Raw genomic sequence first — 26,763 nt, forward strand, 5'->3', positions numbered from 1 at the left:
CACCAAGTAAGAGTGAAACAGTTATACATTGTACCATTATAGAGAAACAGTGAACAGGTAAAAGAGCAAAGATACCAAGATGTCCAGGTAAGATGTCTGAGGTTACATACACAGTTATAAAAAATGTGAAAAACACTTCCTTTACTATAGTAAAACTGCTGTACTGTTTTTCACAAAGTAATGGAGGTGGAAGCAATGGGAACACCACAGTCATTTGTATTTAGAGATGATGCAGGTGCTTGGCAAGAGAAGACATTCAATGGTCTTTGTTATTACATACCTTTAGTTTTTAACTTTTTTTCCAGTCATTACATAAACTACTACAAGCAAAACAAAATGATATATATATCTTTTGAAGCAAACTGCTGATTTTCATTCCTTTTTGTTTCCTACAAAAACTGGTATGTTATAAAATAAAAATGTGAAAGAATTTTACTCTTTTCTTTAAAGAAACTATTGATTAGTGTGAAGTCACTTAAAGTGCTCATATTATGCTTTTTGGCTTTTCCCCTTTCCTTTATTGTGTTATATATCTTTTTTGTGCACGTTATAGGTTTACAAAGTAAAAAAGCCCAAAGTCCACCCCAAAGGGACTTACCATCTCCAACAGAAAACACTGTTCACAAACTGCTCCAAACAGCTCTGTTGTAGTCCAGCCTTTACTTCAGAGACAAACGTGGTCACTTTGTAGAGCTGAAGATCTCTGCCCGAACCCGACGGGACCCGATGGGACCCGATGAGTTCGGTCGGGTTCGGTCTTAATTTCTATCATTTTACACGGGCTCGGGCCGGGCTCGGGCTTGCGCTCCAGGTTGCGTGGTAAATGAGCGGTCAGGTGGTGTGTGAGGTTATTATTATTATTATTATTATTATTATTGTTGTTGTTCTTATCAATACAATTATCTACATTTCTAACGCATCTTATTATCTTACTTTAATACAACATGTAGTTATCGTTGCATGCTAAAGTGTATACTTTAGCAAAAAAAGGGCTTTTTAGGGTTTGCCCTTTGATAAAATATTAAAATGTATAAAAAATAACCTAGAACAAAACTATAGAAATACCTTATTTGAGCCATTTTTCCTAAACCCCATTAAAATCCATTTCACTTTTGAGAAGAAAAGTACCCTACACAGCTAAACAAAGTGAACTCGCTATCATCATATTTAGTTAAAATTGTGTTATCGTGCAATTTAGAGCACATGAGCCTAGTTCATTGTTTCTCCTTTTATTATTTGTCTTTGCGATGACGACATTGCACACTTCATTTATAAAAAAAAAAATGTACTCAAACACTTGAAAGCACCGACAAGCCGTTCGAAAACGCGACAGGGTGTTTTACGAGCGGCACCTGAAGGCAGCATCAGGCATCCTGTCAATCACCGGGTCCGCGTTGGTCACCTGACCCAAACTCCAAGTCACGTGACCGATATTCCATGCTCGCCATTTTGCAATGTGGGAGAGAGGGAGGCCACTTTTTTTTATGACCAACGAATAAAACAAAGCAGTTTTATGTGTTGAGGACAAAGAGCGTCGAGCCGTTCCGTGTCAGTGAGTATATCTTTAATAAAATACAGCCACGAGCTTCTCCGTCACACATTAACCGAAAAGAGCATTAAAATGCCCTTGTACATCCATGTGTGTGTGTGAGAGTGACTGCCAGCACTGTGTGAGACTCGTGTGTCTGTCTGTATGTGTGTGTGAAGCTAAGAGTGATAACTGCTGTCTTTTACTCATTTTTTATCCTTCACGTGAAAGTCTCTTTAGTGTCTTAGCACCTCCAGCATGGCAGCTAACATTAGCTAGTTAGTTCAGGAGTGGTTGTTCCATGTTTCAGTGTGAGTTGGGAGGCTGTGGGAGTGAAAAGTGGCTGAAATATTTTTAGATCCTGACATAACAGGTGCTCATCTGAGACTGGTTAAAAGCACACGAGGGGCTACACTGACCCCAGACTTATTCAAGCTCATAAATAATGTGCCAAATGTACTACAGCAGACCTAGATTTTATCTATAAACAGTGACGGACTGAAGTTAGTTAGACCATAAGTTGTTTATTTGGCAGCTTCCCATTGTACATTATTGTCGATGACTGAATTATTCTTGGATCCAGTGTTAATAACACCTTGGATTCAGTGTTAGTAACACTAGGCCAGTTTCTGTATACACTCCACACCTCCGTCATTCAGAATTAAGCTGTAATTCATGCGTGTGATAACGCCTTCTTTAAATGTGTATCCTGCTGTTTGGGAACGGTCATACAGAAGCAGAAGTAGGGGGAAGAGGAAGGGCATTTGTGGTCAGAAAGTGAGAAGGAGGAAAGTTTTCGATTCGCGGAGATAAAAGGAATTCAACCATGAGTAATGACCATTTCCCTGAAGTGAGTTTGTAAACAGATGCACATGGTGCACACAAGGCTGTCTGTGGACCAGCAGTAACGGGGCTTAACATGACTGGGTTGAGCTGTAAGACTTAGCATGGTGCTCATTTGGGCTACTTCCCCTTTTCTTCTAAACAGCCAATCCCCTCACTAGACCTTTGGTAAATACTGTGGTACAACGTGTCATGATTTTTTTTTTAAAGGGATGTTTTCTTGAACAGATGTAAATAGTTTTCTTGAGAAAAGAGCCATATATTTAAAATAGATGAAAAATGCATTCCTTTTACTTTTTATTAAATTAAATGCAAGTAGTGCAGTGTTGTGCAGTAGTGTGAATTGTGGTAAATACAGAACAGAAAGTCATAATGTTGTCTTGTATGAATGTAGGATTTGCTACAGTGTTAGGTCAGGCAATAATACAGAAAGAAGAACATAATAGTTTTTCAATTCCGGACAACATAAAGACCTGTAGTTCCATCAGAAGTTTAAAATTTCATTAAAAAATGATTTGAAAAACCAATCAATTCTGCAACCACTAACATTCTGCTTTTTTTTTTACTTTTATTTCTTTTTTTTTTCTTTTCTTTTTCCCAACATGGTGCTGTGTGTGTGTCTGTGTGTCTGTCTGTCTGTCTGTCTCTCTGTGTTTTTACTGTTTGGATTTAAATTGTGCCCTGCCTAGGCTAACTCTGGTACAATGCATCAAATGGCAACATTTTGTTAAAAATTGTACATGGTCCCTAACAAATAAAATAATAATAATAATTAAAAAAAAAAAAAAAAAAGTAATTTTAAATACTGACCTATGCATACATTGCAAAGTTTTGACCACTGCCGATTCCTGTTTTGATAAAAATGTGAACATTGAGCCAATGCAATTGTAGAATACCGTAAGTCAACACAAACCCTTGACTCACAAACTCATCTTTACACCATCTTCTAGAGATACAAGATGTTGGCAATATCTAATATTATTAGTACGGCTTTGTTTATTCAATTAATTCAAGTGAACAAAAAATGTAGGGTATTGACAGCATCCACAAATTTGTTAATTGTTAATTGAATAACTTAGAATTTTGGACAGCAATTTGAAGAAGTCACTGTGGTCTCAATTTTCACTGTTTTCTAGTATTACAAAGACTGAATGAGAAAAGAAATATAAGGCAACTGTAGAGAGATAATTTATTTTTTCTATAAGAGCATGCTATCCTCCATTTAAAAAAAATAATTGTGTTTGTTGTGTGTCCCCCTGACCCCATTCTGGATGAACATTTTTATATTGTATTTCAAATATCTGTATAGTAAGGGATAAGGCTACAGCTGTTTATATCTAGTGTACCATGATATAGCACCAACCAGTTTACATAGTCATTTCTTTCTTCCCTGCTGTCTGCCAGGTCATGGAGGAGATCAGCAATGTAGCTGTACTCCACACACACTCCTCCGCTGCTGCTGCTGCTGCTGCTGCTGCTGCCTCCTCTTCCCCCTCCACTCCGCCGGCACTGGGATCCCTCTCTGAAACCCAAGCCCAGCGAGAGGTAGAGGGGGTCGCCTCCCAGAGTTTTCAGCAGAGACAAGCTGCGGATTCTCTCATCCAGGTCATCGAGAAGCTCAGCAAGATTGTGGAGAAGCGGCCCCAGCGCCGCTGCACCTTGGCGGGACAGAAAAGAGCCTCTGCTGCAGGGGGTGGAGCTGCCGACGAGGGGGCGAGAGGGAGCAGAGGAGCCTCTCCCTGTAAGAAAATTAAGAGGAACTGCAAGGGCCAGGAGAGCGCCGAGGAGGTGCGATCAGACGGCAGCGCTCTTTCTTCGCCCGTGTCGGGTGACGGTAACAATAACAACACTCCCTCCACGGTAACGGAGGTAGCGGGCGACCACAAACGGACAGTGACGTGCTACCAGTGCAGCATGTGCCCCTACCTCTCCCAAACGCTGCCGCTGCTCAAAGAGCACCTGAAGCAACACAACGAGCAGCACAGCGACCTTATCCTCATGTGCTCCGAGTGTCGCTTCACCTCCAGAGACCAGGCAGAGCTGGAGGCCCACGTCAGGCTCCACTACGACAGCGGCGGCAACCCGGGGGGGGGCTCCACGCCGTCGGATGCCTACAGCGAGGGCAAGGAAGAAGTTTTCAGAAAACGGGACGGGGACTGGACCCGGAGCGGTGGCAGCATAGGAGCCGAGGTGATCAAAACCTCACCGGACGCTTCCGAGGAGCTAACGCAGAAGAAGAAATGGTACAGCTATGAGGAGTACGGACTGTACCGCTGCCTGATCTGCAGCTACGTCTGCAGCCAGCAACGAATGCTTAAGACCCACGCGTGGAAGCACGCCGGCCTGGTCGACTGCTCGTACCCCATCTTCGAGGACGAAGACGGGGCTACCGCGAGGAAAGAGGCCCAGGCTGCGGCTAACGCCGCCGCGACCCGAGAGGAAATAGTTGTTCTTTCCCCAGTGCTTCAAGACAAAAGCCTGCAAAAGCTGCCCACTGCCTTCAAGCTCCAGCTTTGCGTGCCAATGGCATCCGAGAACAAACGGGATGTGTCCAGTCGTCCGGCGTCCGATCTCAACGAAAGTCCAAAAGCAGCAGAGGAAGAGGAGGAAAGCGTGTACCCTGTGAAAGACCTGAGCTCCGAGGAGCCCATGGTGGAGGTGCAGGTGACGTCCGAGTCCGAGGTGGAGATGGGTAGTCACCACGTTGGCGCCTCCGTCACGGACAGCTTACTGTCATCCGCTCAGAAGATTATCAACAGCAGTCCCAACAGTGCCGGCCACATCAACGTGATTGTGGAGCGCCTTCCTTCAGCAGAGGACTCGGTCATGGCGGCCAACCCGCTTCTTCTCAGCCCAGACATGGACAGGGACAAGAACTTACTGGATACAGAGGGGGAAGAGCGGTACCGTGCGGGAGCTGCGGAGGATGAGGGTGTCCCTGGCTGCAGTGCGGGTAGCACCGCTGACAGCCAGCCATCACGAGCTGATATCCAATCCTCTGCATCAGCTATGGCTAGCGACTCTCCACGGGACGAAAACATTCCCCCAGCCGGTCGCAAGAGGACACATTCTGAGTCTCTCCGCCTGCACTCTCTGGCAGCCGAGGTCCTGGTAGCTATGCCGATGAGGACCCCGGAGCTCCCCGCCTCCAGCTCCAAGGTAAGTCTGAAGACCGTCACAGCCCAGGCGCAGAGCCCCAACACAGGCCAGAAACTGCTAGAGGTGACCACGACCTCTGACGCCGAGACGACCGCAGCTCTACTGGACTTGGAGCTGCACAGCGAGGACAGAGGGGAAGGTTTGGGTTCCCTGTGCCTGGGGGAGGGAGACGAGGAGGGCCCCGCCGCCAAAGCCGGCATCAGCCTGTCACTGCTCACCGTCATCGAACGGCTCCGAGAGCGCTCGGACCAGAACACCTCGGACGAGGACATCTTGAAAGAGCTCCAGGACAACGCGCAGTTCCAGAACGGAGCCATGGTCGCGGGAAGCGGGGCCGGGAACTACATGTGTAGCATCCCCGGAATGGACGCGTTGGCCGCCTCTCCCGACGGCGGTCTGGTGGACTACATCCCCGGCAGCGACAGGCCATACCGGTGCCGCCTGTGTCGCTACAGCAGTGGCAACAAGGGCTACATCAAGCAGCACCTGCGGGTGCACAGGCAGAGGCAGCCCTACCAGTGTCCCATCTGTGAGCACATCGCCTCGGACAGCAAGGACCTGGAGAGTCACATGATCCACCACTGTAAGACCAGGTTGTACCAGTGCAAACAGTGCCCAGATGCCTTTCACTACAAGGTGAGGAGACTCAACTCTTACATGCTGCTTTTAATCCTGTTACTTTATATGTAATCCATTTTTTTTAATTATTATATTATTATAATATTATAAGAGCTTTGGAACCCATTGAGGTTGCTGTAGTCTGAACTAGCGTGCACCATATTAGGAAAATGTGCGATAACGTTGTTGAATATCGCGATAACAATATAAACAGATATTGAAGTGTGCTCAGTTTTGCATTTCTGCTGCTTTCAGTATTCTGCCAAAATACAACAAATTGTTTGTTGATTTTAAAACAAATGAAAGTAAATCATTTCCAAAATTCTTTTATTGAACAAATTGAACATTGAATTGCATATAAAAGGCACCACTAAAAACAAAACAAACAAAAAAAAAAAAAAAATATATATATATATACACACACACACACACACACACACACACACACACACACACACACACACAGGTGAAACTCGGTTAATTAGAATATCATGCAAAAGTTCATTTATTTCAGTAATTCAACTTAAAAAGGTGAAACTAATATATTATTATAGACTCATTACATGCAAAGCAAGCTATTTCAATTTATTTGTTATAATGTTGATGATTATGGCTTACAGCTTATGAAAACCCCAAATTCAAAATCACAGAAAATTTGAATATTACATGAAATCATTAAAAAACGATTTTAAATACAGAAATGTCGGCCCTCTGAAAATTATAATCATGCATATGTACTCAGTACTTGGTTTGGGCGCCTTTTGCATGAATTACTGCCTCAGTGCGGCGTGGCATGGATGCTATCAGCCTGTGGCACTGCTGAGGTGTTATGGAAGACCAGGATGCTTCAGTAGCGGCCTTCAGCGCTTCTGCATTATTCGGTCTCATGTCTCATCTTTCTCTTGGCAATGCCCCATAGATTCTCTATGGGGTTCAGGTCAGGCGAGTTTTTTTGGCCAATCAAGCACAGTAATCCCATGATCATTGATTCAGGTTTTGGCAGTGTGGGCAGGTGCCAAGTCCTGCTGGAAAATTAAGTCAGCATCTCCATAAAGCTCGTCTGCTGAAGAAAGCATGAAGTGCTCTAAAATGTCCTGGTAGACGGCTGCGTTGACTCTGGACTTAAAAAAGCACAGTGGACCAACACCAACAGATGACATGGCTCCCCAAATCAACACAGACTGTGGAAAGTTCACACTGAACTTCAAGCATCTTGGATTGTGTGCCTCTCCATTCTTCCTCCAGACTCTGGGACCTTGGTTTCCAAATGAGATGCAAAATTTGCTCTCATCAGAAAAGAGGACTTCGGACCACTGAGCAACAGACCATTTCTTTTTTGCTTTAGCCCAGGGAAGACGCTTCTGACGTTGTTTGTTCAGGAGCGGCTTGACAAGCCCATGTCCAGGATCCGTCTGCGTGTGGTGGCTCTTGATGCAGTAACTCCAGCCTCAGTCCACTCCTTGTGAAGCTGCCCCACACTTCTGAATGGCCTTTTCCTGACAATCCTCTCCAGGCTGCGGGCATCCCTGCTGCTTGTGCACCTTTTTCTTCCACACTTATCCCTTCAACTTAACTTTCTATTAATGTTCTTTGATACAGCACTTTGAGAACATCCAACTTCTTTTGCAATTACATTTTGAGGCTTTCCCGCCTTGTGGAGGGTGTCAATAATGGTTTTCTGCATAACTGTCAGGTCAGCAGTCTTCCCCATGATTGTGAATTGTACTGACCCAGACTGAGAGACCATATAAAGGCTCAGGAACCTCTTGCAGGTGTTTTGGATTAACTAGCTGATTAGAGTGGGACACGTTGAGCCTACAATATTGAACCTTTTCACAATATTCTAATTTTCTGAGATTTTGAATTTGGGGTTTTCACAAGCTGTAAGCCATAATCATCAAAATTATAACAAATAAAGGCTTGAAATATCTCGCTTTGCATGTAATGAGTCTGTATAATATATCACTTTCACCTTTTAAGTTGAATTACTGAAATAAATGAACTTTTGCACGATATTCTAATTAACCGATGTGTGTGTGTGTGTGTTTTGTGTGTGTGTGTGTGTGTTATACATAGAGCCCACAAATGACGCCTTTTAAATAAATGGGTGGACCACTATGCAACCACAGAGTTTCGATTAATGTTTTTTACCTTGTCCAGTTCCATTTAGCTAGCTACTATATATAAACCGATTGGTTGGTTTTTGTTTCCTGACGGATCCTAAGTTGGCAAAAAGTATTTATGAAAAGCTGTTTTGAATGTCAAGTGCAAGTCATTTCTTTGTGTAGAAATCCTATGGTGTGTGTGTGTGTGTGTGTGTGTGTGTGTGTTTTCTTTGCTTAGAGTCAGTTAAGAAATCACGAAAGGGAGCACCGCAGCTTCAGTGGTGACATGGCCGCCCTCACACCAGTCACTGAAACAGTGGCCATGGTGGAGGAAGCTGAGCGGGTAACAGATGAAGGTAAGACGTGTTACTATGGCCACAATTATGCGTTATGATATGAAGGTAGATTGGTACAAGACGTTTACTAGCTAACACTCATCATACTCCTTAATCAGAGCGTTTTTCCATGCCACTGTTCTTCTGTTGCCACATATTGCCACATGATTTTTGTCTTTGTTTGCCGAAAGTTGTTCATTTGTTTCATGTGTCCTTTATTACAGAATGCGGTATGCAGAAGATGTATAAGTGCGATGTGTGCGACTACATCAGCTCTACATATGTTGGAGTGAGGAACCACCGTCGGATTCATAACTCTGACAAGCCTTATCGGTGAGTTGTTGAAGAAAAACTTGAAATGCACCATATATCACATACATACAAGCAGTCATAAGACCAAGTCACAGTAGTCTATATCCACGACGTTCCACTTCGGGGATTGTTCAGGTGCCGCCGGAAATTCCGCCGGATGTACCTCTTTTTGGCGGGACGTCCCCTTCCTCTTTCTTTGTGTTGGCATTCTAAACTCTGGTGGATTTCTGAGGATTATGGTTAAATGCTCCTCAGATCTCTGCAGGGTAAATCCTTTTTTTTCTGTTGCACGACTAAAACAACTTTTGAACGTCCACATGTTCCACCAAAACAAGTTCCTTCCTGAGACTATTTTGCAGAGGCACCGGGGCTCCGTCTGGAGCTTAGCGCCGCCCTTGACGAGTGTGATTGGTTTAAAGAAATGCCAGTAAACCAGAGCACGTTTTTCTCCCATCCAGGAATGCTGTGTGGACTAGCCAGACCCTCCTGCAGTGCTCCTTCAAAACATGCCTGTTTGGAATGGGCTGATTGCTTAGCCTCCTGTATTGCTGCTTGCAGCTTTCTCCATTGTACTCTGAAATAACTTACAGAAGGCCCCCAAAGCACTTAATATGCCACTGTAGGCCTATGCCACTGACTTACTGTGTACTTGTACTTCAGAGGAAAACATACATTTACCTGACGGAGAACGTTGCAGATTCAGATTCTACTCAAAATACCACAATTAAAATATGATGCACTAAACTATCCACCATTATATTTTAGTTGAAAATCTCCACCTTGAAGTACATTGTGCTGATAATGCCTCTTTTGAAAGCAGAACTTGCACTGTGCGGTCACTGACGGTTTGTTTTAATAACAGAAGCTCAAAGTTACAGAAACTTGATTTAGAATTGTGCTTCTTCCATATCTATATATGTAGAAATACATGTGCTGTGCTGTGCTGTGCTGTGCAAAAGCATTTGATGTTCCTAAAAACATCCTAAAAGTCCCCAGTGATTTCTAGGATTTGTCTAGCGTAAGTCCAGATGCCAGGACGGTGTGAGCATTTCATCTAGATGTAAATGAAATCATTAATGGCCGTGAAAACGACAAATCCTTGTGTCGTAGGTTGCTAAGACAACAAACAAACATGACACACAGTGTAAAGGTAACCGTGGATTCTCAGAGCCATAAACTGTATAACAAGACTGGGAGGAGCCCTCAGCATGTTATACCTGTAATACACTGTCAACACTGACCACCTTCAGTCAACATTGGTAATGGTGCGTTCCATTTACCTCGCAACTCGGAAGCCGGAGCTGGGAATGACGTCACACCCGAGTTGAATGCGTTCCATTTACAAGTCGGATTTTCATTGTTTTCATTAGCTCTAGCCAGGTTAGCCATTGTTAGCACTGCCAGTTTATAACCACGCATTACGCTGTTTTTTTATGCATTAATACAACATAGCAACATGTCCACAGATAGAAGCTGGACAGGACTGTGTGTACGACAGATTTCAGGAGACACAACTAGACAGAATTACTTATAACTATGTTACTACAGCTTTCATTACTGTTGATGCACGGGGGCATCAGCAGTAACGAAAGGTTGTCCGAGTTCCCGAGCTCAGAAATCTGAGGTCATGAGGCGTGTTTTCCAACTTTGACCTCGAAAAATCCAACTTCCGAGTACAAATGGAACGTGTGTATTTGGACCTGTTTTCACCAGTGACCAACAGGGCCAAAGGGGGTTAAAACCCTGCATCTGAACCAGGTAATAAAGAAGATAACATTTAGGTAAAGAAACAACATAGAAGCAATTTGACACAATAAGAGGTAATGGCCATACAGCATACATAATTAAAACATAGCAAGTTACACATTCTTTAATTTTACCAGCTAGATAATGAGCCCCTGAATGTTTTTGCACTTGGCCTTTTTACTAATCAATAAGAGAGAGACAGTACAAGGAAGACTGTGTGAGTCATCCCTTCACAGCGGTTTATAATTAAGCCATGTAAATTATTGCGTAATTATGTAAAAAGTACATGACCATAATACATCATTTATCACGTGCACATGCTTTGTAATCGCAGTCAGTTTAATACTTGTGAAACCAGCCCATGTTCAAACTAGAGTGCGGATCGGGCCGCATTTTTCTGTCCGAGTCTGGCCCGCATGCGACAGAGCAGTAACCGAGCCCGACAGGCATTAAGATATTTATGTCCGAGCCCGACACAGTTAAAATCAGTTTTTTTTTTTTTCTCATACTAATGACACATGTACGTTTCTTTGTGTGGAAAGCCCGATTTTATTAAGCAACTGTAGGAAGGCATTCGGAAATGTCAACAGATGAGCACATCAGAGCACACGGGGCAACAAGCACACGTTAACACAGGCGCGCACCTACATAATAATGTTCAATGCCTTATCACACTGATGTGACCGAGCCCGACCCGAACCCAAACATCATTTCTAAATATCTGTCCGAACCCGGCCAGTTCGGGTATCCATCCTCTAGTACAAACGTGCCGTTTCAACTCCTGCCGGTTTGACCGATGAGCAAGCCTGAATTCAGTTTCAGTGATTTCAAGAACCACTTTTAGGTTTTTGTTTTTCCTGCTTTGTCATTGCTTCAGATATGTAACATGAGCAGGTGCTTTCATGAGGATGTATTTCAGTGATCAAATTGACCTTCGTAGTAATCAAAAGTAAAAATGATTGAAAAAGTCCTAACTGTCACAGGTACACATTATTTCCTTGTTCATTCATTTAACAATATACCTAAACTTGGGCTTCATGTACTGTTGCTATAACACAGTATATTTTACTTAAGGTGTTTGGGTAGTATTGTTATTACAGTTTTTATGGTCACCGGGACAATACATATTGTAGCTTTATCCTTGACATGGTTTGTGTTCTATTCATTTTCTTATCATACCATGTGTTTGCACTCCTACCGTTTTATTGTTTGATGTGTTAATGATATATGCAGAAATGACGTATGACAGTTAGCTATTCCGACTATGCATTAATGAAGTAGACGCCAATCTGTAGTTTTGGAGACTGATTAATTATTATTTTGCCCACGTCATCCTGCCTTTGGACTATAAGCTTTACATCACTTCCAGAGATTTTTTTATCCTTCGTTTTTTTCCTATGTATTGGAGGTAAAACTTGTGTGGCAAAAACATTGATACTAGCTTTAAGTGAATAGAAAAATTTCTAGAGTTCAATATCACTTCTGTGTTTCTGTTGTGGGTGTAGTAGTGTTAATGGTCAGTGAATATTGCATTTTCCGATTTCACTTCCTGTTTCAGGCAGAGCGAGCTAACCAAATAGTTGCCAGTCAATGAGCCTGGCCTCCTATGTGCCGGTTCCCATACCAGTGGCTGAGCTGTACGTGTCATCTTAGAAAGGGCCATTAGATGGCAGTATATGCCTGGTGATGCTCAGACCAGCACAGTGAGCTCAGGGTGTAGGCACTGTCTCACTTTCTCCCCTCACTACTTCTCTCTTACCCATTCTTACTCTGTATTAGCACTCGTCCTTTATATTAACACAAAGCTGCCATGAGGTGTGGACACCTATGGGTGTTTGCGTCAGTTTTCTTAACGGTGTGCTGTCACCTGTGCTCTAAGGTCAGATGTACGTACAAAAATTCACACACACACAGGATTTCTTTCTGCTCTGAAAAAGGTCAGGCGGCATCTAATTGCTGTTTCTAACCAGAATCGTCGACCATTCTGTTGACAAAAGGTATGAGAGCAAAAGTAGTCAGGAAATATTGGATGACCCAGATATAAATATTCCAACAGGTCCACTTACGTAGGTGAAAACCAGAGAGCATTCAAACTAGGGCTGGCTGATATGGTAAAACTCAAATATCACAATATTTATGAGTTTGTTGTTGCTCAATGTTTGTGTGTGTGTGATTTTACTCTGTTTAATTAAACAAAGTTTTCTTTTATGTCGCTTTTGTACGAAGCACATTGTGTTACATTGACTTGTATGAAATGTGCTATAGAAATAAAGTTTGATTGATTGAAGGGTTGACTATTAGAGGTTGTATATTAGAGCTTTCACAAAATATTTACACAATGAGTGTTTTGATAACTAATCATCAATAATGTGGATATAATGATTCAGTAGGTAAAGGCAAATGATAGAAGAGCTAGAACAGTCTGGTAGTGTTCAGAAAATCTCGTCACTTTACTGTAATGCAGCTTTTAAGACCAGGGAAAGACAACACTTGTGCCATATCACGATATCTAAAGTCTAAGAGGATATCTCGTCTCATATCACCGTATTGATATATTGATATGTTGCCCAGCCCTAATTCAAACTTAGACAACAAAGAAAAATAGTTGTGGATGCCTCTCATGGCCGAAAGACCGTGAAATGTACTTTACATGTACAGTTTTTTTTGATTGCTTAGACGCAGCAGTCAACTCAAACTCACAGGCCGAAACAGAGGCACTCATGGTCAAAATAACACATTTTGTTTGCAAAAGACTGACCGTGCCAAAACATTTAAAATATGCAACAAAAGAAAATGTTGCCTTCAAACAACACAACTTGCAAACAAGTGTATGAGCTCTTCCAATCAACCATTACACAGTGGACAACAAAATACAAAATACAGCACTCAGTGGGAATCAGTGCACCATTGCTTGTCATTGTAGCATATTACTCTACATAGCTTTCATGCCAGTGACATTTGTTGACAAATTTGCCTTCTTGCAAAGAATTGGATCCAGAATCAGAAATGCTTTGATGCAAATTGTATTGATTCCATTGATCCTTATTTTGAAACTGTGGCTGAAAAGTGAAATACTGTAAATATTACACAAAATACATGTAAACCAAAATAAAATCTATTGAGTATAAGAAATTAAGAAAATAAAAATAAAATCTATTACAGTAAAGTATAAACATCTATTACTGTAGAGTATAAGAAATAGCCACTATTGATACTCAGTCTCTTCTGTCTTAGACCTCTTCCATCCATGTTGGCAAAGAACAACACAGACGCTGCACCTTTAAGGCCTGCAGACTGATTTGTGTGAAGGAGTGTCAAACAGGTGCTTCAGTGATTTCATACTGATGTAGGCAGTTTCTAATAGTTAGGAACAGATGGTTTCTGTTTGGTTACCATAGCTAAAACAATGGAGTTTGGACTGCTTGAATGACATCCGTGTTAACTGTTCTGCAAAAGGGTGGGAAAATGTGTCAATCCAATGAGAAAGGGTTAACACATTTGCAAGAGGTGTCTTCTGCTCTGCTGAGACAGTGATGATGAAAACCGAGTGGAGCACAGTTTCTTTAAGCAGATCAAAGCAATCAAGAAAAACTGTAAATGTGCAAGCACTGTTGCTGTTGTGTCGACATACTTGTTGTGTCCTGTGCTTTCAGGACAAATTATATTATACTTTAAATGCTGACTTGCAAAGATCCTCTTTTTGCCTTTGCAGATAGATAGATAGATAGATAGATAGATAGATAGATAGAAGTGAAGTGTGTGGCTCTATTAAACTATACATCGGAGGCTATTAATACTGTAATGTAGACTTAATGACGTCAGAAGAACCATTTACATCTGAGTGGGATGTCAAATCTGTCAGACTCACACTCAAGATGGTGTGCTACGTAGGTGTCAGGACCATTGCACATTTTCTGTTGTTCTGGCTCTGCTCTCGGCACATTGTATTCGAAATTAAACAAATACTTTCAGCTTTAATTGCAGCGCAGTAGGTTAATGACAGGGCTGCTGTTTTACTATGCCCAATGTGGATGTAAACACCCTCAAATTAAAACTCAACGTTAGCACTTCACCCCAATAGTCATTGTTTTTACTTCAGATACAGTACAGAGCCAACATGACAAAAACTGTGTCACGGACCAAGGACGTTCAGACTGCACTGTATTTACAAGTAATGAAAACATTGTGCCACATGTACAGCCTCTCTTTCACAAAAAAAAGTGCTGCAATGTTTCAAGGTGTATGCACTGTTTCTGTCCCTTTTGTCTTCAGGTACGAACCCATCCAGTGGTGGAAAAAGTATTAAGATCCTTTACTTAAAGGTCATATGACATGCTGCTTTTTGGATGCTTTTATATAGACCTTAGTGGTCCCCTAATACTGTATCTGAAGTCTCTTTTATATAGGCCTTAGTGGTCCCCTAATACTGTATCTGAAGTCTCTTTTATATAGACCTTAGTGGTCCCCTAATACTGTATCTGAAGTCTCTTTCCAGAAATTCAGCCTTGGTGCAGAATTACAGCCACTAGAGCCAGTCCCACAATGAGCTTTCCTTAGGATGTGCCATTTCTGTGTCTGTCGGTTTAAATGCTATTGAGGAGGAGAGGATGGGGGGGGGGGGGGGCAAGGTGGAGGGTGGGGGTGTGGCCTTGACCAACTGCCATGCTTCGCTTGTTTTCAAGCCATGATGTCTCTCTCTTTCTCATGGGTGGGCCAAATTCTCTGGGTGGGCAAAGCAGAGAAAGGGGAGGTAACCTTTCCCCTTATGATGTCATAAAGGGAAGATTCCAGATCGGCCCATCTGAGCTTTCATTTTCTCAAAGGCAGAGCAGGATACCCAGGGCTCAGTTTACACCTATCACCATTTCTAGCCAATGGGGGACCAAAGGCAGGCTGGGGGAACTCATATTAATGTTAAAAAACCTCATAAAGGGAAATTTTCATGCCATGGGACCTTTTAAGTAAAAGTACTAATTCCACAAAAAATAGATAAAGTATCATCAGGAAAATGTACTTAAAGTATTAAAAGTAGAAGTACTCAATGCAGAAAAATCCTCCCAATTTAGAAACTGGAAACGATCCAAACTGTTCTGTTGTTTTATATCTATGGTTGTGTCAATCAACTAAGCGTTTGATGGCCTAATCATTTCAGCTGGACTTATAGGCCCATATATTGTTGGATAGTTTAATTAATAAGAAAACCTTGTGTTTTATAAACTACATGTCTTTGTGTGCAATCATCTTAATTTGTAAAATAACTAGTAACTAAAGATGTCAGATGAATGTAGTGGAGTAAAAGAACAATAAGTCTCTGAAATTTAACATGCGCAAGTTTGGGTTTCCGTAGCAACCAACTTACTTCCAGGCGCTCCTTGTGTTGCAGCCACGGAGCACACTAAGCGACGCTCTAAAATGTGGCTTTATTTTACTTTGAAAACGCTCGGTAAAACTGTAAACCACATTTGAATAAAAATAAAATGTTACTCTGTGAAACAAGCATGTGGCCCGTTTCAACTCCACCCCTCAAAGAATCGGAATCGAGAATCAGTAGGAACCGGAATCGAAAAGAAGGATCGGAATTGGAATCAGAATTGTTCAAATCGAAACGGTGCCTAACATATAGCTATAAAACAATAGTAACTTATAATAATAATAATAATAATAAAAATAATTGTTTTATATCTATGGCCCAACCCTACCTATTAAAGAACTGTTGTAGTAACAGTTATGATAGAAGCAGGAATATGTAACATAAACCAAAACATTCAGGGGAAGATGTTCACAACTAGCCTGGTCCTACCAGACTCTGGTCCATTTCATTTGTACAGAGAGTCTGGCCACTCTCCATTGACAAGTTAACTTCAAAGAAGGCGGGTACTCTGTTGAAGTTTAAAACTATTGGATCTGCCCAGAGCCACTCTTGATCTGCCTTAACCAATCGCTAACGTTTGGTCGTGACGTCGGCTTAGCATCACTAGCATTCGCCTTAGCTAACTCCTTCACCACTAACGGAGCGAGCTGGAAAATCAAACTGTTCCCGAACCCCGTGGGGAGGAGGGCCACAACATCATGGCCACCAACACAACTCAGCAAAAATCGTTCTTGCTCTGGTTTTAACTTCTGGATATTCGGCAGCGTTGCCACAACGGACCAAATGGCTTCGCTCGCATCTTTCTCCGCCGCCATTACGGAACTACAACTCAAACTAGGCACAACCTCAACGTCATCGTTCTCAGCCACTCCCTCTGTTCGCTGATGGACCGCCAAAGATTTGGTCGGAGAAAACCCAAGACTATACCGCAAACCCAGACGTAGTACTGAAGGGAAATGAAAATTGAGCAGAAGTACGTAGGAGGGCGGAGCCAGGCTAGTTCACAACATGCATACAAATAAAATTGGTAATATTAAAATGATGGTAATAATAATAAAACTTATTAAGATTTTTGCAAAGCAATGCATTACCCCATTCAGTCTATGGAAAATGAATCCAAACAGTGGCACTCTGTTGAAAACATGGTGTGAATGTTTTTTTCATGAATTATTCTTGGTTGGTCAAATCCATATCTTTCTAATATTCTAAGTTATACTCACATGATCAAGTGGAACTCTTTGTTTTGGCTGACTGTATTTTAATGCAGTGCAAGGGGCCGTGAGTCAAGTGCAGCCTCCGTCTGCAGACCCTTGTACAGTGTTGTCCTCTAAGCAACTAAAAAGCCAGTTTAGTCTTTCAACCGCAACATCCAAAGTGCAACAGAGTAGACGATATTGTGATTTGTTGACAGTTTCATCTCTCTTTTGCTGTAAAATCCCTTCAGGCTAAACGTGTAAAGAAGCAAAACGATGACCTCAAAGGGCCGCGGTAACCTAGACTCTATCTCCATGTTCTCATCTCTCCTTTCTCCCCTCTGCCAGGTGCTGTAGCTGTGATTTTGCCACCACCAACATGAACAGTTTAAAGAGCCACATGAGGAGGCACCCTCAGGAGCACCAGGCCGTGCAGCTACTGGAGCAGTACAGGTGAGAAATAGAGCTGGGTTTTCAAAACAAAACAGATTTTTCCGATTTAAATAGATTTTCATTTGAATGATAAGTGTCGATTCATAAAATCCAGTCCACTCTCTTTTATATAGACCTTAGTGGTCCCCTAATACTGTATCTGAAGTCTCTTTTATATATTATATATTTTATAGAGTCCACTAGAAGACCTGGGGAATCCATCGGTACCAATGTCATGCTAGCTTGTCGGGAAGGGGGTTAAATGTCGCGCCAAAGTTAGGCTACATTTTGGCGAGGGAAAATCTGGCGTGGCGATTTTAAAACGGGTCCCTCTGTCACCTCCAGATATCTGAATGGAATGTCACTCGATACTCACCGACTGTAGAGTCTGTAGAGCTGCACTTCGTGTGTTCATGTGAAATAAAAAGGACATTAAAGGTGCAGTAGCTAAGACTTATAAAACTAACTTTCTGTCATATTTGCTGAAACTGACCCTATGTTCGAGTAGAACTACATGAAGCAGGTAATACAATTTTTTTTTTTAAAATCTGGCCTCCTCTTGTAGAATCTCTTTCATATCCAAGCAAAATTGCTTTTGCAACTGAAATATCCCAAATCCACATTGAATCGGAAATCGCTTCGGGAAATCGGTGGCGATACCCAGCCTCGGACAAAACCTCAAACACAAATCCAACCGCAGAGAGGAATGATGAGAAGGACTACTGGCCTTCCGAGGTGAGAGAGAAGAGCTGTACCTGACCAAAAGAAGCCGGGCTTATCAGAGTCTGTGTATGCACTCTCATAGTGCCAACAGCCTGGGAAGTTGAGAAATGGGCGTCTGATTGCAAGTGGTCGCTGGGTGGAGAAAGTCAATGGCAGTGAATACTCTGTCCTCCTTTAAGTATACCTAACCCTGAGTGAGGCAAAGATTGCTGATTTCCACTTCACTGAATGCTTGTTCTGTATTTTACCATCATTGGTACCTTCCAGGTTGGAAATGTTACAGACAGTGGTGTTCTTTTTCTGTTAGGGGCACTCAATTTATTCAGACCTGCACTAGAGCTGCAACTGACGATTATTTTCATTGCCGATTAATCTGTTTATTTTCTCGATTAGTTGTTTGGTCGATAAAATGTCAGAAAATGGTGAAAAATGTGGATCAGTGTTTTCCAAAGCCCAGGATACCGTCCTCAAATGTCTCATTTTCTCTACAACTCAGAGATATTCAGTTTACTGTCACAGAGGAGAGAAGAAACTAGAACATATTCACATATAAAAAGCCGAGACCTTTTTTTAACGTTAAAAAATGAGTCAAACCGATTAATCGATTATCAAAATAGTTGGCGATTGATTTAAGAGTTGACAACTAATCGATTCATCTTTGCAGCTCTATACGGCACTTTCATGAAGGATTGGGGACTTGAGAGAGACAGATTTAAAAAAAAAAAAAAAAAAAAAAAGGAATGGTTTGAATGGGAAATTGAAACGGCAAATCCTGACTTAGAGTCATTTGGTCCAAACCAAGGAAAAAAGGATGCGTTGTTACCATGACGCCGACTTGGGTTAAACATTGGGGTGCCAAAAAAAATGTGTGATGACGGGATGTGAGGAAACTCGTGCTCCAACTGAGTTTGGGCTGTTTTTGGTAGTTATCGCTAAAATAGCTTGCAGGCGTCTGTAGTGCTTTTGGGACCTTAACTGGACATTTGCAGAACATTGTAGTAGGGATGCACCGAATCACACACAGCTTTGGATTCGACCGAATATTGGGCTTTTTGACGGGGTTTGGTTTCTGCCGAACCTTAGAATTTTTTTTCCACCAAACCGAACCCTACGCTTGCACTACGCTAGTCGACGTAATGACGGCACCGTTGATTACGGGAAGGTGTTTACATAGTCCAGCTACATGTTCAATTTGCAATGCCGATTTGCCTCGTGGTGGTGAGGACCCTAAACTATACACAACATCACCGCTGTTACAACATTTGGTATGAAACATCTGAAAGAATACGAGTTGTGCATGAAGGAATCTACAGACAGCAGCCAAATTGCAAAAACTTCAGGTACGGCAAAGGAAGGACAGTCACAGCTAAAAACCTGTGTTAACCAGACCATGGACTGAGGATGGGAGTAGGATTCGGTATTCGGTTTCTGATTCGACAGAATCTCAACCAGTGGATTCGCTATTCGGCCGAACCCCAAAAATCTGCATTCGGTGCATCCCTACGTTGTAGCAGCGTCACATACCGGCCTAGCGCAATATTTTAAGCATTTTAGGCACATCAGCATCGGCTGGTGGAGAACTGGATTTTTTTCTTTCACCTTTTCATAACATGGGTTGTTATATGATGAATCTGTTATCTCAGAATCTTCTCAGTCGGCGGGCTTGAGCTCTTTATCCTAAATGATATTTTCTACTTCAAGGGTTTGAATAGTTCATAAAGACCCAATCCATAATTCCTTTCATTTTGTGAAATGACTTTGCAAGTGTACTGTAAATCCCATTTCCTCGCCCCACTCTTTGTCTCCGTCTCTCAAGCTCCGTATCCCCTGTGGAGCCTTGAGTCAGGATGATTCCTCTTGATAGAAAGTAGAGAGAAGGATTATTCAAACGTCAGTACGCATATTAAATCAACTTCGACTTGATCCGCTCCCACTCTGTTGCTCATCTTCTCTCATTTGTTCCTTTTATTTTTCCCCCCCCCCCCTCTCTCTTTCAGGTGCTCTCTGTGTGGCTATGTGTGCAGTCATCCCCCGTCACTCAAATCCCACATGTGGAAGCACGCCGGAGACCAGAACTACAACTACGAGCAAGTTAACAAAGCCATTAACGAGGCCATCTCCCAGAGCAGCCGGTAAACGCATCAACTCGCATACAGTGGTATCTGTACTTTGAGTTTCTTTCAGGTTGCAGTATAGGCATTATGCAACATGACGCCACACGAATTGCAACAGAAAGTCTTTCAACTGATCTAGTCCACCACAGATTTCAAAAGATTTTCAAGGATTTTTGTTCACATTTTGTTCACACATTGTCACTTAAACATTAGTCTATATCCACGACGTTCCACTTCCGGGTTTGCTTCGTTGCCGGCGGAAATTCTGCCAGATGTCCTTCTTATCGGCCGGATGTCCGTTACCGTCCTCTATCTTTGTGTTGGCGTTCTAAACTCTGGTGGATTTCTGAGGACTATGGTTAACTGCTCCTCAGATCTCTGCAGGGTAAATCCAGACAGCTAGTTAGACTATCTGTCCAATCAACTTTTAAACGTCCACATGTTCCACCAAAACAAGTTCCTTCCCGAGGCTATTTTTGCAGAGGCGCAGTTGCTCCGTCCGACGCTTAGCGCCGCCCAAGACGATTGTGATTGGTTTAAAGAAATGCCAATAAACCAGAGCACGTTTTTCTCCCATCCAGGAATGCTGTGTGGACTCACCAGACCCTCCTCCACAGCCCTGTGGAGGAAGGTCTGGCAATGTGAGACTACCTAAACACCAATGCATTGGAAAATAGGTTCCAAGTTGAAAAGTACTGAAACACCATTACGTGTGCAAATTAGCACATATTTAATAAGACAATGCCTCATTTGACATAATAAAACATTTCAGAAACTTGTAATACAAAAAAATATTGTCTTAATGTAAATCATCAACTGGGGAAGATTTATGGTGATAACTGTTGGTTAAAATATTTTCTCTATTCACCTGTAGTAGTAATGGGAAATGGTGGCATCGCTGATTTCAGTATGTTTCAATACTTTCCACTACTCCTAGGACTTTTTATATGTTATAGAGGAGACATTTATGAGTAATAAATATTTGACGGATTTCCTGTTGCAATTTGTGCGAGATTCACCCCTTTTTTCTCTGAAAATGCTTGTACTATTTCTGTATTTGCAAATATCTACAGTATATCCACTGGCAGTACACTGTAGGTCCTTTAAAACACCTAGTAATAAGTACATTCTACAGATGGTTCCACTACCGTGCACTCAATACACTATCCTCAGAGCTTGAATACAGCCTAAGCAGCAATATGCAATCTTATTGTGTACAGTCGTACATGTATATAAATATTGCACTTTATCTGTGTGCCCTTTCAATTAACACGAAGGGCTGGATTCCTTTGATGCTGGCACTAAGGACCTTGATGCATTGAGATTGCAGATGTTTTTCCTAAGCTTATTTGATAGAGATAAAGCTGGCTGTCATACTCCAGTTTGTGGTTTTCTGAAGAACATATGACATTAAGCTAATTACAAAGGTTGAACTTCAACGTAGAGCTGGGCAATATATCGATATTATATTGATATCGTGATATGAGACTAGATATCGTCTTAAATTTTGGATATCGTAATATGGCATAAGTGGTGTCTTTTCCTGGTTTTAAAGGCTGCATTACAGTAAAGTGATGTCATTTTCTGAACTTACCAGACTGTTGTAACTGTTCTATTATTTGCCTTTACCCATTTAGTCATTATATCCACATTACTGATGATTATTTATCAAAAATCTCATTGTGTAAATATTTTGTGAAAGCACCAATAGTCAACACTACAATATCGTTGCGGTATCGATATCGAGGTATTTGATCAAAAATATCGTGATATTTGATTTTCTCCATATCGCCCAGCCCTACTTCAACGTGTTCATTCCTCACTGTACTCCAATTACTAGCGACGCCCAAATGCAGCTTCATGAACCATCAGTTGTATTTGTTGACCCAACTAGATGGCGCTCTAGGTTTAAAGAAAAAGGCTCAAGGAATGGCAATTCAGTGTGCTTTCAACCCTTTGTTGAACAGAGAGCGCCATCTACCGGGCTCAGAAAACTAAAACGTATGCTTGACAAACCTTAATTTGGAATCCCTACCAATTACCAGTGTTTCCCACACATAGACTATATTGTGGCGGTGCGCCGCAAAATCAACACCGGCCGCCGCACATTGCTTTTCGTTATAATTTTTTTTTGTTTACCGCTATTTAAAACACGCAGCATTCGTTCAGCTGCATTTCCTTTCCCTGCTCTCCTCCGTCTCTCTGTCACTCACGCGTCTCTCTCACACACACACACACACACACACACACACACACACACACACAGCCCCTCAATCACCACCCCGTGCACTCAGCATCTGTCTCCATGAAAACACTGTCTATGGAGAAGACGGCTGGTGAAATTCACAAGTTCACGAAAGGTTGGTATCTCGTGAACACCTTTACACAATCACACATTAAAAAGTGCTATAAAAATATTTTATATTCTGAATACAATGTTGTCAGCGTGTTAATGTTGGAGTCCCAACCCGACTCTTAGCAAACAAGCGATTGCGCCTGCTTTAGAAAGTTAACTAGTCGCAAGTTTGCGGTAAAATGCAGTTGGGTTGTCGAGGTCAAAACACTATATGTAGCAGCTGTGAATCAAATAAACTTATTATAAATAATGTTATGTCATTTTTTGACTCTTACACTGAATGTTTACTGCTTCAATCCAGATGAGTATTATTATGTTGTTAATTTGTTTACAATATTTTCAGGCTTCAACCAGTGCTGCTCACGCAGAAAGACACCCTGGGAGAGAAAGAGATAGATTCGTTAGGCATTGAAGAAAGAGTAGGAGAGGAGGACAGCATCACCTCAGTTTTTGATACTACGATACTACCACTCACCCCACACCACACACACACACACACACACACACACACACACACACACACACACACACCACAAATTGCTTTCTAATCTGTGGGAAACACTGAATTACCAATAACTGCCAGCTGCCTTTTTAAGATAATTTGATACTAATGATGAAGCTAGCTATGGTACTTCAGTCTGTGGGTTTCTGAAGAAAATATCACATTCAGCTAATTGCAAAGGTTGTAAACATTAACATGTTCATTCCTCACTGTACTCCAGTTACCAATAACTGCCAGCTGCATCATTGGGATAATAGACTATGGGCAGCAAGTAACTTTATACATCCAACAAATGTAAAAAAAAAAAATACCAACAAAAAATTGTACACAATTAGAATGTTCCTTAATGGGCCAACAATGCCCTTAGAGTGAGATTTCCAACTCAGTCGTTTAATCTTGCTCCCTCTGTTGTTGTATTCTTGTTGCCGATTCCATCCTTTCTTCCTCTCAGAGCTCCTCAGAAGTTGTCGGCGGTGCTGGAGTCGGTGGCGGAGCGCCCCCCTGTGGCGGGCCAGCCCTCAAAGGACAAAGCAAAGGGCCCAGTGGATCCACTGCCAACACCCACATCAACGACGACAGCAGCAGCGGTAGCTGGCCTGGCTATGGACAGCTCAGCAGGCCTGCACACACCCACCACAGACCCTTCACAGTGGCCTTGGGAATCGGCAAGCCCGCAGGGGAAGGACCCTGCACGGCTCCAGCCTCAGTCCCAGAGCCAGCCACGCAGCGGCCAGGCCCCTGTCCCGGGCCCTGGAATGGAATACTGCGTGCTCTTGTTCTGCTGCTGTATCTGTGGCTTTGAGTCCACCAGCAAAGAGCGGCTGATGGAGCACATGAAGGAGCATGAGGGAGACATCATCAGCATCATCCTCAACAAGGAGCAGCAGGCAGAAGCACAGCCAGGCCTCCAAACAGCAGAGTGAGACCTGCCCCACCCCCCACCCCTCTCTTTCTATAGAGAGGCAAAGTCCCTCCTGTTCCAGTGGACCACCATGGGACCTTAATTCATAAAAAAAACATGTACGGTAGTGAATGGGGAGGGACTCATTATTTTCTGATCCCGTTTGGATAGAGCCATGGATTACACTTCAGACCTTCTTTAATTTAAAAGATAATTTTGCAAGTGAAGAAAGTCTGTTTGTTGTAGTACCACTCAGTTTTGTGTGAAACCGCTTAGTAAACTACATAGCTCATCTCGCGCAGAATTCGTCTCCTTGCTTGATGCTTGGCTTTCGTTCGATCTTTTTATCAGCTGGCAAGCGAAAGAACGAGCGAGATCTGTTGCGTAACGTTACATCCCCGTAGGAGACAAACTTTAGCTTCACCCACGCGAATTTGAAGTGTGTAATCTTTCTAATTACGTATTTTCAGAGTCTTGTACTTCAACAGTTTTACGACAAACTTTAACCTTTCAAGAAACTTTCTTGACTTGGACAATTATCTTTTAAACTGACGAACATCATAAGTGTAATTCATGGCTCAATTCAAACCGGATCAAAAGAATAATTAGTCTCTCCCCGTTCACCACCGTACATATTTCTTTTCCGAATTAAGGTCCATTGAGGGTCCACCGGAAGGCGAGGGACTTATAACACTGACCCTGCACTCTTACAAAGGTCTGCCGACCACAAAAGCATTTCATTATGTTTCGATACCTCATGGTGGTTGCGCAGGATATCAAGGTGTAAAACATGTCCCGTCTCGTGTAGGGTTGGGCATCGTTTTTGATTTTTTTTTTAATCAGATTTACAGTTTTACCACACTTTAGAGCGCCCGCTTCCTGTGCTCCATGGCTGCAACACAACAAGCCGCTGGTCGTTACGGAAAACCAAACTTGCGCATGTTAAATTTGGAACCGATGATCGGATTCAAAACCAAATTTTCCAAACGATTCCATTGGAATCATGATTTTTGAAAGGATTCCAAGTTGGAACCGGTTCTCGATGCCCAATCCCGGTCTAGTGTACTATAGTAGTTAATTGTCATTTCTCCGAACGTCCTCTGGTTAGGTCGGTTGTGCTGCGATTACTGCTGTCCAACGCAGACACCTTGAACAGGTGTTGAAAAATGATGAAATTATTTTCTGAGTGGCATATCCTTTTTCTTTTTTTAAAGGAATGTTAAAAAAAAAAAACTAAAAAAAAAACTGAAACTGTTATAAGCAGTTTGTGTCAAATATCTTGACATTAAAGCGACACGAAAAAATGTCGATTGATTTCAAGGGACAAGCCCGAGCTCTAAGCCAAGTTTATTTTTCAGTATACAGGGACAAAGTTCATACCTCACAAAACCATACAATCCCTCACCAGAAATGGAAAGAAAAAAAAAAATTCACATATTTTCCAGTCTACTTCATATATGACTAGAAGGCAGCTCTTTTAATGCTACTGTAATATTTAATGTATGTGATCGGACACAGTGGAGGCTCTCGCCTAGTTAAGGAGGTACATGTGCATGTATCACAGCTTGAATATGATTTCATATTTATCCGTTTTATTTGTATGCATGTTTCTATTATGCCAATTTAAAGAGGCATATGTTAATTGCTATTTTCAATTTTTTTTATTTTTCTATGACTGACTGTAATTTTTACTCGTTGGATAAGGAAATGTTCTAGTTCTCAAAGGAAGAGTGGAAGTAGAAATGTGTCTGTGGTGATCTGGCGACAGAGGGTTTTCGGATTAGGTTTATGTTGACAAAAGGAATGATCAAAAGGGAGGTTCTAGCCAGGGCTGTTATTTTAATGAAATGGTGCCTAGATGTTTGACCGCAGGAAGATTTCAGTCCCACCTGTTTTCACTTGTGATTGTGGTGCTAGGCTCACTTTAACCGTTGTCATTGAAGGTATAGTCTGTTTTTTTGTTTTTTAGCCCATGAAATGTATGTTGTATATAATAATATAACATTTTTATAATAACCGTTGCTCTTTTTTTGTCAGTGTTTTTAAAATACAAACTTTCTAGTGTCAAACGCAACTTGAAATGACTGCTGTCCCAGCTTACAAACATGCCTGAAATAAGAAGACGTGGATGTGAAATAAAATTTGGAAGGCGATATTATTTTTATTTTTATTTTTATTTTTTTAAGTTTATTGGCGCGGTCCTCCCATGTGTTCTCATGTGATTGACTGGAAGCGGGAGTGTAACATAAGCTTTGCAGCTCTCATATGGAAACACTCAACTTAGCACAGTGTAGAGTAATGACGATGAAACGGAAACCAGGATCAGTGGCGGCTTCGTGTTCACTGTGATGGATTGTCTCGCTGTGCGGAAGTTGTTTTTCATACAGAATGAACGGCAGCAAATGGCTGAACATTTCAACCTTAAAGGACAAATACGTCGCAAAATGAACCTAGGGGATAATAACACGTGTACCGAGTCGACCGTTCTCTGGGATATGTTTTCATGCTAATCGAATGTGACCAGT

General features: G+C 42.1%; 1 protein-coding gene across 2 annotated transcripts in view; it reads left to right on the forward strand.

Moving 5' to 3' along the window:
- Nucleotides 1–1,429: 1,429 nt before the first annotated feature.
- znf507 (zinc finger protein 507) overlaps nucleotides 1,430–26,763 on the forward strand; it is a 32,658-nt gene continuing 7,324 nt past the window's right edge. The window contains exons 1-7 of one of the 2 annotated variants that reach the window (XM_031290687.2): nucleotides 1,430–1,552; nucleotides 3,776–6,166; nucleotides 8,492–8,609; nucleotides 8,813–8,921; nucleotides 17,559–17,663; nucleotides 20,363–20,497; nucleotides 23,789–26,102. In XM_031290687.2, coding sequence (XP_031146547.2) covers nucleotides 3,779–6,166; nucleotides 8,492–8,609; nucleotides 8,813–8,921; nucleotides 17,559–17,663; nucleotides 20,363–20,497; nucleotides 23,789–24,260 — 3,327 coding nt within the window. In that variant the 5' untranslated portion in view covers nucleotides 1,430–1,552; nucleotides 3,776–3,778 and the 3' untranslated portion in view covers nucleotides 24,261–26,102. Of the gene's footprint in view, nucleotides 1,553–3,775; nucleotides 6,167–8,491; nucleotides 8,610–8,812; nucleotides 8,922–17,558; nucleotides 17,664–20,362; nucleotides 20,498–23,788; nucleotides 26,103–26,763 lie in introns of those variants that run through there. The other variant, XM_031290688.2, reaches the window with a different exon arrangement.

This window comes from Sander lucioperca, chromosome 3 (assembly GCF_008315115.2).
Source record: "Sander lucioperca isolate FBNREF2018 chromosome 3, SLUC_FBN_1.2, whole genome shotgun sequence".
Classification (NCBI taxonomy): Eukaryota; Metazoa; Chordata; class Actinopteri; order Perciformes; family Percidae; genus Sander; species Sander lucioperca.